Source organism: Notothenia coriiceps, unplaced genomic scaffold (genome assembly GCF_000735185.1).
Source record: "Notothenia coriiceps isolate Sejong01 unplaced genomic scaffold, NC01 NC01_scaffold00032523, whole genome shotgun sequence".
Taxonomy (NCBI): domain Eukaryota; kingdom Metazoa; phylum Chordata; class Actinopteri; order Perciformes; family Nototheniidae; genus Notothenia; species Notothenia coriiceps.
Genome location: NW_011365224.1, coordinates 332,957 through 343,472, shown reverse-complemented (window position 1 = coordinate 343,472; position 10,516 = coordinate 332,957). Strand labels below are relative to the sequence as shown.

At 42.3% G+C, this 10,516-nt stretch overlaps 2 protein-coding genes across 2 annotated transcripts; one reads left to right on the top strand and one right to left on the bottom strand.

Annotated features, from left to right (window-relative positions):
• Window positions 1-650: 650 nt before the first annotated feature.
• On the top strand, window positions 651-7,207 carry bbof1a (basal body orientation factor 1a). Its single transcript, XM_010789099.1, has 11 exons — window positions 651-807; window positions 898-1,150; window positions 1,241-1,306; window positions 3,170-3,313; window positions 3,405-3,485; window positions 3,652-3,722; window positions 4,550-4,694; window positions 5,241-5,731; window positions 5,865-5,969; window positions 6,733-6,804; window positions 6,994-7,207. Exons 1-11 carry the CDS (start codon window positions 764-766, stop codon window positions 7,085-7,087), a joined length of 1,566 nt encoding a protein of 521 aa, XP_010787401.1. The 5' UTR covers window positions 651-763; the 3' UTR covers window positions 7,088-7,207.
• Window positions 7,208-7,354: 147 nt separating this feature from the next.
• LOC104960918 (methylmalonate-semialdehyde dehydrogenase [acylating], mitochondrial-like) lies at window positions 7,355-10,516 on the bottom strand. Its single transcript, XM_010789100.1, has 6 exons — window positions 10,286-10,516; window positions 9,752-9,941; window positions 9,072-9,253; window positions 8,807-8,986; window positions 7,839-7,937; window positions 7,355-7,738 (listed from the first exon to the last, which is right to left on the bottom strand). Exons 1-6 carry the CDS (start codon window positions 10,499-10,501, stop codon window positions 7,634-7,636), a joined length of 972 nt encoding a protein of 323 aa, XP_010787402.1. The 5' UTR covers window positions 10,502-10,516; the 3' UTR covers window positions 7,355-7,633.

Genomic DNA, 10,516 nt, shown 5'->3' with positions numbered 1-10,516 from the left:
ATTCAATCAAGGACAAACCGACTGAAAAAAAGTTTCTACCCCAGAGCCATACGAGAACTGAACACCGTCAAACGCTGAACTGAACAGTTACAACTTGCAACTGCACTACTTTTTAATAGTTTTATTAACTTATTAACTGATCGACATCAGAGATGCAAAATATCATCCCTGTGTTTTTTATATTGTAAACTGTATTTAAATTATGTGCGGGCATGTATGCATGTTGGTATGGATGTGTGAGCATATGTTTGTTTGTGTATATGTTTATATAAATATATATTTATTCGTTGTATGTGGAAATGCACTGCAAGGATTGCTTTTTTAAATGTCGTTGTACCTGGTGCGATGACAATAAAGGAATTCTACCTATTCTATCTATCTATAATGAGTGCCAATAATCATCTATGTGACACATGTGCTTTTTACATACATAAACACAAACATACATAGGTTACATAAAGATAATCACATCAGAATGTGCATACAATACCAAGCAAACAAACTTAAATAAGTCTCTGTGTGTATTAAATATATAGTAGTTTGCCTATAGGGTTACCAGAGGTTATATAGCAGAGAAATGCAAACCTTCACCCGGGTTACAGCGTCTCTATGACAACAGCACCACACAAACAAGTGGGCTGCACAGGAGCTCGGTACCGTTAGCCACTCTCTTCCTGGACTAATTACCGAGCCACTTCTTCTCCCTTTTGTAGCACGGAGGTGTTTTCTTTGCCATCACAGTAGCCATTTAAAACTAGCAGCAATGACGAAGAAGAAGGTCCCCAAAGTGAAGAGGGCGAAAGCCGGGTAAGTGCGTAACTTGGGTTTATGTGTAGGCTACACGTTGTATTGCATTAGCGTTCAAAACTCCAACTACACTTTTGTATTTTGTCACAGAAAAGGAAAGAAAGAAAGCAAGCATGAGTCAAAAGCGGACAAAGAGTCTGACAGTGAAAAAGCCAAGGCCAACGCTGCGCTGTGGGAGCTGAAGTTAAAGATCACCGAACAGTCGCTCGTGGAGTATCGCGAGGCCTGCCGGAAGTTAGCACGCGCAAATGAAGAGCTCACCAACCAACTGTATCGCGCGGAGAAAGAATCCATCGATATTACTGGCTTTCTGAAGAAACAAGATGCTACTAAAGCGGAGAAGGTCATAAAAACACGTTATTTATGTTTGTAAAATAAACAAGATGAATGATTAACAACGTTAAACTGTTTTTAATCTGACTCATTTTGACAGATCAGCGTGCTGCAGAGAAGCCTCAAAAATCAACAGGCACTTGCACAGGAGGAGCAAAACAAACTGGTGAGTTCATTTAAATTTAAAAAACGGCCACAAAAAAAGATAAGCAATTTTAGCTTACACCAAACATGCTGTAGCTTGCTTTATCATAGCAGAATATGACATTGCTGTAATTTACTACTTTGAGCTACTTAAAGTAGTACAAATGTGCTGCGCTGTGTCTTAACAGCTGTCTTGTGTGCAATTATATTGGTATTCATTATGTAAGAAAACAACAACCCAACAAAGCAGCCATAAAACGAAAGAACAGACCCTGACATTCCGACTTACTGGGTCTCTAATGCTATTTTAATCCATGCTAGTGGCCACAGAAGAATTAAAAGTGCTTGCACGGGGAAAGGGAGTAACACTGCTGCTGGTCCCGATGTGTTAGCCATCCATCAAAAGTCACACTTATCCTTACTTTAACAGTGTAGATTGCGTAATATACAACAAAGGGACTTATTTTGACTCCATTTATCCTCACTGACCCCTGCTGCTTGTTGGTAAGAAGATCAAGCTATCAAACTGACATGACAACGTTGAAGTGGCTTTACTCGACAAAAAGGCTTCAAAAAACTGTTGCTACTTTTGCTAGCAGCTGTTTTCCATTTTCCAACTCTTACTTCATGCTGGTAAAATTGAGTCCAATAAGCTTCTGAGAAGGAAAAAAGAGGCACGGTCTGGACCAAGTTGTAACATCCCTATTTTAGACATGTATGGAACTGTCACATATGTCCAAAAAGGGGGAAAGAACACTGTCATGTGGTTGACCCTCAACACGTGACTTCAAGGCTCGCTGTTCACAGCCCTTTTCTCATTTTGAGGTGATAATCGGGTTCATCTTGAAAATTGACTTAGCTAACAAAGAAGTTCAGTGAGCATGACCGCCTGGCTTTTGTCTCAGGAGAGACAAATTCAGCAGTAGTGTAATGAAATTCCGTCAGCCAAATTAAAACAACGGTATATACTGCACGCCATGAGAAAAAGACAGAATGCATGCAAGACTAATCCCTTTTAACTCAAAACGGGTGCTTATTTTGGGGTAGGTTGACCATTCGGTAGATCACACACACTGAGAATCGCTTATGATTCAGACCGACTTGCATCATGATTGGCGCATTGGTGTAGATGAACATACAAAGTTATGTGAAGAATAACGATTAGGCCTAACGTTGTAATCAGAGGGATGAAAACCTCTAATTTAGTCGTCATGTACATGTTTGTGGGTGGTTGTTTTTCTAGGCTCTCATGACTTTGGTCATTTTGTCACATTTTTCTTCAGACTGGCTTTTCCACAGTAGCATCTTGAGGTATTCAGCTTGACTGGTCTGTGCCTTTAAGTTGGTTGGCAAATGGGTATGGCCTGTGTGAACTCTGGTATGAAAGTATTTTCTTTCCTTACCGATTCAAACTGCACTTATGGGAATTTTTCTGAAGCACTAGCTGGGTTTTCCTCACAGTTAAAAGTCTTAGATGCAACACCCATCCAGTTTGGTCACCACCAAATAATTGTTAAAACGAGGTGGAGCGCATCTTAATTCACAAAATGACTTTTCACAGATGTAAAGTTTCAGTTGGTCAACAGTGCAGATCTTATCAAGTTTTGGTTTATGCCTTTCGGGTGTTGTTGATTTATTATCCAGCTTTTTCTTTTAACTGTGCACAGATATAACAATAGTAATTGACAAAAATGATGTTAAAATCACATATTTTTCATTGAAATATGTTATAGCGGAAGGACCCCTCATCAATGCACCCATGTCTCATCTTCCCTAACACACTGTTTAGTATTTAGATGAGCAGCTGCATTTTGAGGGTTAAGGCATGCATTTAATACTGTTGTTATAATGAATCGATATGATCTTATATGATTGTTTCTAACAGGTTGATGATTACACGAGGCAAATTAATGAGATGAAGGAACTGTTCAGAAAGAAGTCCAGTGACTTTAACATGATCCAAGATGGGATGAAGAGAATTAAGGAGTTTGAGAAGAGGAAAGCACAGATGGAGCAGGAGCTCAGTGATGTGAGGAAAAACATTTTATAGACTTTTCTATTAAAAGCAGTTGTTCCATTGGTTAATGCTACTAATAACAATAAAACATTTATTTTTTTAGATTAGAGAAAACATGGATCTTTCTGACAAGAAGCACAGGGAAAACCTAAACAAAGTGGAGTGCAGATTCTTCAAAGAAAAGGTGGGTCGAGTCTAATGATCCTACTCTGATCGATTTGGAAAAAACAGCAAAACAAAAGTGGTTTAAAAATAATTTGTGGAGACCTGGCCCACTGTTCATGGACAGATGACTGAAGATGTTATCCCAGGTGGAACAAGAAGTGATTTGTTTGCAAACTTCCCCGCAGGATCGCCTGGAGAAGGAAGCAGAGCGAACGATAGCTGTGGTGGTGGAGAGGGCCCACAATGAAGCCATTGTGTGAGTGTGTGTTTCCACTTCCCCTCTCACAATCTAATTTTATTCTTTAAACTGCACTTTTGTGTTCTCAGAACTCAAAGAAAAAAAAATGTACTCACACAAGTGTTTATGTGTGTAAATATATATATAACTAAGACTAATGTTATTTCCTTGACCACACCGGTTGGTCATGTTCAGATAGTGTACATCACCGGAGCCAATGATCACATCTCCATCCCAGAGGAGAGTGTAATGTGTGTGGGGAAGCCCAGCGTTTATTACTTTTGAGGCCATAGGATGTACATTTCGCCTCCGCTATGTTTAGTCATTTTTTTACAGCTCATAAAACATTAACATTGATACTGGTGTGGTGTGGTGTGGTGCTGCAGCTCTGGTCTTAGTGTCAGTAATTGATTTAATTTTGAACACACCCAGCTTGTCTTAAAAAGTCAAGTACATTGACCAACGTTTATGAAGAGGAACCGGGAAACTGAGAGCAAATATATGCAACATGTTTAAAAATCTTCAAATTAACACCAGGACAATTATTTCGTTTCCCATTACTGCACATATTTTATTCCAATTCTATTTCTACGATTTCAATCATATTCAATGTAAATACTGCTATATTTTACTATATTTGTTTAATGTTATTATAGTTCTCTTCAAATAGTTTTCGATCTGTTTTTAACTGTTGTTTTATTTGTATGTATGCACCACAACACCAAGTCAAAATCCTCGTATGTGTTAGCCGACCTGGTAATAAACCTGTTTATGATTCTGATTTAAATATATTTTGGCGTGAAATAAAGATTTGTCAAAGGCTTTTTCTGTTTGTATCTATATAGGCAGTTGGACGATGCCTCGCGCTCTGTGTTTAAGGAGAATGTCCGTCTGAATGAAGCTCTGAAATATCACATAAAGGAGGCAGAGGACCTGCACGCTTTGACACGTTCAATGGATAAGGAAAAGGCCTCCCTGGAACTGGACAAGGTATGTTTGAACCAAAGGATAGCAAACAGTTGTGTAACTATTAAGCCCTGACTGTCCTTGGATAGAGGCCATTCATATCCATAAACTCATATTTAAAAAATCATTTCAGCTATGAAACACTTGTCAGACCTGTGCAGAATATATTTCAGGTGGTTTTCCCCTCGTGTTGTTTACTTGTGCTGACCCTGTGTATTTTGCTTGTGGTCCGTCTCCTACCCCCCCACCTTCTGACTACTACCCAGCCTCTCAGTGGTCAGCGGTTGTGGCGAGTTTCCACTGGGGTATGGGTTCAAATTCAGTGGCTTCTCCCTCGCAGGCTTCTGGCACTGATTTCTTTAGACAAATAAATATTGGGCACATTAATCTTCCCCCCCGATGACAGTAAATGAAGGTTTCAAAATCCACTATTTTCAAACTTAGGCCACTCATGACAGCACAGGCGAGCACACAAACCATAATCTGTTTAAGATCTATTTTGGCATGGAAATGAAAGTCAGCTTGGTGTTCATGCATTTCACTACTTTGCTCTTCTGTCTACTCGTGCAGAACGTGTTTGAGTTGACGGTGAAGAGAAACGCAGCTCAGATGGAGGCCCAAAAAAAGGAGATATCCAAGCTGAGGGCCAAGGTGGCTTCACTGGAGCATGCCCTCGATCTTAAAGCTGAGGAACCTGAGATACAGGAGGAGGAGAAGGAGAAGGCTCTGGTCACCATTCAGGCCAGCCAGGTAGAACTAGACAAGCTGCAGAAAGTGCTTCACATGCGGGAGAGGGAGCTGGGGCACGTCAAGCGGCTGGCCAGCTCCATCGTGGATCAGCGCACAGAGCTGGAGCAGTTCTTCCATGAGGCTCTGGCTCAGGTGAAGCAGGAGATCATGGCCAGCAGGCAGCAATACAAAAAGGAGGCACTACAGGCTTATCGCCAGAGGCTAAAAGAAGCCACAGCAGGAAAGCTAAAGTTCCCACCCATCCGCACCTTCCATAAAGGACCTCACAGTACCAACTCTGTCTATTCAGATCTGGAGGCGGCTGCAAGGTGGTAGGTCCCCTTCTCATCATTTCAGTGACCTGTGTCTTCGTGATATTTTTAACATCTGATGTTTGTCAGTGGTCATCTCACAACATGATACATTTTGTTCAATTAAAGTCAATGTCATCCACCTGTTTTCAAGGACCCATCAACCAGACAGCAAGGTTGAAATCTCAGATCTCACTTGGGAGCAGAAGGAACAAGTGCTCAGGCTTCTCTTTGCTAAAATGAATGGACAGAGGGAAAGGTAATAAAACGCTCCAATAATTGTATTATGTTTGGCAAAAGCCGTGATCCGCTCGTAATTTGGTTATCACTCATTAACTTGATCCTAAATAATATTCTATAATCCACTTGTAATCCCTGAAAATGGCCTTGTGGATAAATTGCCTCAGAAGAACAAAGCGCAGTGACACCAAGCAGAAGCTCTGGCTGAACTTCTGGTGACTCCGCCCTCTTTTTAATGTTTTAAACAGCCATATTCTCAGCAGAAGAGGATACCATAAAACATCAGTTAGGCTTCGACCAATTTTCTTTTCCATCCAGCTGCTTAAAAAGAATGAAGAAAGAGTCTGGGCACAATAGTAAAAATAGGCCCCGCCACAGAGTCGTGTGCTTGGAAACAAACATCTGTTCACGTCCATTTGCTTTCAGCTTATTGGCCCCTCTTCACGTGCACTTGTAGTTTATTTTGTTCTTTGAACGCTTGTGGTTAGCGAGCAGCTGGTAACAGGATTTTCAGAAAGGAGTGTGCAGGGGAGCTGGATGTATCGGGGTAGGGCAGGCAAGAGAAGATGTGTATTCATGTTACCAGTGGTCTGGCACCTAGTCCTGCAGAATAACAGAACATTTGGCGACTAAGTCCAAGTCAATGTGTATTGTGTTGACCCAGTCTGACCCCGTTTCCAAGACGGGCTGCAGGCCTGACTGAATAGACACCAGGTTGCTAAAACATGACTTTTTCACTCTGAGGGTCTGTGTTTAACTGCAACTCTGCGTTTTCCCGATAGGAAAGACAGCCAACATATGGCTTTGTCTGCCTCCTCCGAGAAGAGGAGCCTTATTGCCAGCGATGCTGCCGGGTAAGACACCAAAGGAATGTACGGGAATAAAAACTTGACCTCATACTTGCAATTGTAAAGCCTGTGCAGGTGTATTGGTGCCACATTCCATGTTTAGCTTAAAAAGCATTGGCTGTGAGAACACTAGTGCCGACCTGTGATTTTATCAGAAATGCACTACAGCTTTACTTAACGATGACTGTCTTCCAGGATCAGAGAGGATCTCTCCCGGGCGACCTTCATCACCCAGGGGCCCGAGCCCACTCTGCCCCCCAACACCCTGCCAGATATACACACCACATGACCTCAGAGTGGCCTCTACATGGCACATCACACTCTGGATTGTTTGCCTCCATGCTTCCCACAGAGTGTCAATCATGTGTGTAGTAGAATGGGAGTTGTTTGTTTGTGCTAATTATAAATATCTTACCATGCATGTATATATGGCCTGTGAGTACTCGTTCATACATGGAGGGTGTTTGAATTCTGTCACAACACATTTAGAAGATCTGTTCTTCAAAACAAAACACAGTGCATCAGATAAAAACAATCATAGGAATACAAAGCTGTGTCCATGGCAACCTTCATTTATGGTATAACACTAAAGTTTCATGAAGTTTACAAAGCTTTAAAATCTGTGTTGTATTTAATGAAATGACATGGCCTCAGCTGTACAGATTATTTTCATTGTTAAAACCTTGGCTGCAGTGGTTTACATTTACAGAGTATCTATACAGTATATACATATCTGATATAAAGTATTTAAAAAAGGAGATTATTATTTAACGTTTTAATACTAAAATTCTACACAGAGTGTCTACTGTTTAGGTATTCTGGTTCATGGATGGAGTTAGCGTCCCATGGTTGGCATGGTAACAGCAGGACTTGTCAAGGTGGAATCTTCAGCTTTCCATTGTGAGGTGACAGTTTTGATCTGTGTGTAGAACTGGATACCCTGTGGAGAAAAAATAAAAACGTTTTCATCCAAACTCAGTCTGCTACAGTTGTGCATGTATTTAACTTGTACTGATAGGATGGGTTTGTTGTTTTCATACTTGTTTGCCATAGAAGTTCATGTCGCCTCTGAAGGATCCTCTTGATCCAGTAAAGGAGAACATAGGCAGTGGGACAGGGATGGGAACGTTGACTCCAACCTGCAGAAAACAAGAGTTTTTGCTATCATTTCTATAAGTGTAAGCTTTGTTATACAATTCCCCCCAATTTTAAATTGCTAGTATGAGTAAGATGCAGCCTGAAAAGAGATGCGGTATATCCATGCCGTTTAAAAAACAAGCTAACATGATCTCAATAAACAAAGCTAAAGCTGTGGCTTATATTCCCAGTTCTGAAAGCAAAGCATCATCTTATGAAAGGGAAGAAAAACCAAATAAAAACATTTTTGTTATGTAGGAAAAGGGGGCACAGCATTGTTTGTTTAGAATGTTTAAAAACAGTGGGAATAGATCTGGACGCACTATTGCCTTTTGGCGAAGGTGCAGGGCAAAAAAAAAAAAAGTAGTTGTTTGTTGCATCGAGGTTTGGAGCGGAGAACGGCACATGGCCTGCGCAGCATTCCCCGACATGTGAACAGCAAACACAGGGCATGACTAAGGCTCCACAGGCAAACAAACAGGGTAAAGGCTGGCCATATTTATGCCTTGTCGTTGAACAGCAACCTAGGAATCCCTTTTGATTTAATTAAAGATTTCCCTTGTTGGATACTACCTGGAAAAATATTTCTATGTCCCCCTGTCTTCTATTAACGGACACATATTTGCTGTAGCTATTTGTAGCCTTTACCGGTGGGGAAGGGGGATGCCGAATGTGTGTGTGTATTAGGTTAGGGGCAAACAAGGCTATACTTGACATGGAAAATAATAGTTTTTTTCAGTGTGTTTAAAGGTTTTCAAACAGAAATGTGATGTGCTCTCCCCTGGAGATGCTGCATAGACATGACAGAGGGATGTGAATGTCTCCTTTCTCCCAAAACAGAGGAACACATTTGGAGGCTGCAGCCACTTACCTGGCCCACATCCACCTCGTGAGTGTATTTGCGTGCAGTGGCGCCATTTGTGGTGAATATGGCTGTGCCGTTGCCATAGGGGTTATTGTTGACCATGTTGATGGCATCGTCCAGAGTCTCTGCTTCGAGAACAACCAACACAGGCCCGAAGATCTCTTCAGTGTAGCACTTCATCTGAGGCTGGGAGAGCACAGCAGAACAGGTTTTACTGGCAGTTTAAAGAGGTTTTTACTGATGTGCACATTAAGACATTACACCCACGTACTGTGACATTGCCGAGGATGGTGGGACCCACAAAATTGCCATTCTCGTAACCCTTGACCTTGACGTTTCGGCCGTCCAGGAGCAGCTGGGCTCCCTCGTCCACACCGCTCTGGATCAGACTGCAGACTCTCTCCTTGGCCTGCGGAGAGATCATAGGCCCCACGTCTGCCCCAGGCTGGTCTCCTAGCGGGGCCCCATAAACAACCAGCTGTAAGGTTTCATACCATGTCATTTTTATGATGTGAACACATAAGTTGACGCTGACATTCAAATATGTCTTTTGCTACAAACACGCAAAACCAGGACGAGGGGCACCCTGAGGCACTCCCATAAAAATTGATACTTAAGGGTTTCCTGCGTACTACAAAAATAAGAGTCCGTATCACTGCAGGCAGGGATAATCATCTATTTTACTCTGCATCAACTTCCTTCTCTCGAAGGGACTTGATGCTCTGAACCGCTATTTAGGTCTTGGCCGCAGATCTGGCCACACATTTGCAGCAGGGCTGACTAAATGAGCTCTCGCTCCCAGCTGACTCCAATGTGAAGTTACAAAACGGCAAAAGGCGAGAGGTGTGGTTAAGGCAGCGTGGGTGGCCCCTAATTGACTAAACCCAAGGCCCTCGGGGGGAACAAGGGCTCGGGAGAGACAGATGAAGATCGGGTGATGGGGTGCAGTACCTGCGTTCACGCGCAGAGCCTTAGAGCGCCCCACCAGCTCCGGCAGCCAGCTGCGGGCATCTCCCACCAGGATGGCCGTGGACAGAGCCATGCAGCGCTGCCCCGCTGCCCCGAACGCTGCACCAACCAGCTGGTTCAGAGTGTTCTCCTTGTTGGCATCAGGCATCACCACACCATGGTTCTTGGCTCCCTACAGTACAAGAAAAGTGGTTAGCCAGCTGCTGTTTAATCTCTTTACAGCAGCTGGCTAGTCACAAATCAGAACATAATATTAGGAAAATTAGGAAATGATGTACAAACACGGAAATGCTGTATAGTAAATGTGTTCGACATTTCAGTCCATAAAATAGATTCAGTTGACTGACATAAATCTAAATAATAGATGGAACATTTATAATTGTGGCTCTTGAACGTAGATGCACAGCTGGAGTCTCATCTATACAGCTGATAGAGAGGAGGAACACAAAATGATCATCTGTTGGCCAATGCTGCCACCTGCTGGACATTCACAGCATGTGTGAGTTTGATACTCACCATGTTGGACTGGACCCTCTTGCCATTTTTAGAGCCCCTCTCATAAATGTACTCCCCCGCTTGATTGGAGCCAACAAAGCTGATTGCCTTGATGGCAGGATGGTCGCAGATGAAATTCACAGCTGTGAAAGAAAGACAGCAGCTGTAATAACTGAGATATCTATTTAATTTAACGACAGTGATTAATAAGTGATATTTAAAAGTGTGTATCCGCATTACAGAATATATGAC

What these genes read in the sequence shown, in the direction of transcription:
- bbof1a (XM_010789099.1), top strand. Translation starts at nt 764, where the DNA reads ATGACGAAGAAGAAGGTCCCCAAAGTGAAGAGGGCGAAAGCCGG. An exon ending in GTGAAGAGGGCGAAAGCCGG is followed by an intron (nt 808 to 897) that starts GTAAGTGCGTAA and finishes ATTTTGTCACAG; the next exon opens with AAAAGGAAAGAAAGAAAGCA. An exon ending in CCTCCCTGGAACTGGACAAG is followed by an intron (nt 4,695 to 5,240) that starts GTATGTTTGAAC and finishes CTACTCGTGCAG; the next exon opens with AACGTGTTTGAGTTGACGGT.
- LOC104960918 (XM_010789100.1), bottom strand. Translation starts at nt 10,501, where the DNA reads ATGCGGATACACACTTTTAAATATCACTTATTAATCACTGTCGTTAAA. An exon ending in AGAGGGTCCAGTCCAACATG is followed by an intron (nt 9,942 to 10,285) that starts GTGAGTATCAAA and finishes CTTGTACTGTAG; the next exon opens with GGAGCCAAGAACCATGGTGT. An exon ending in CCATCCTCGGCAATGTCACA is followed by an intron (nt 8,987 to 9,071) that starts GTACGTGGGTGT and finishes GTGCTCTCCCAG; the next exon opens with CCTCAGATGAAGTGCTACAC.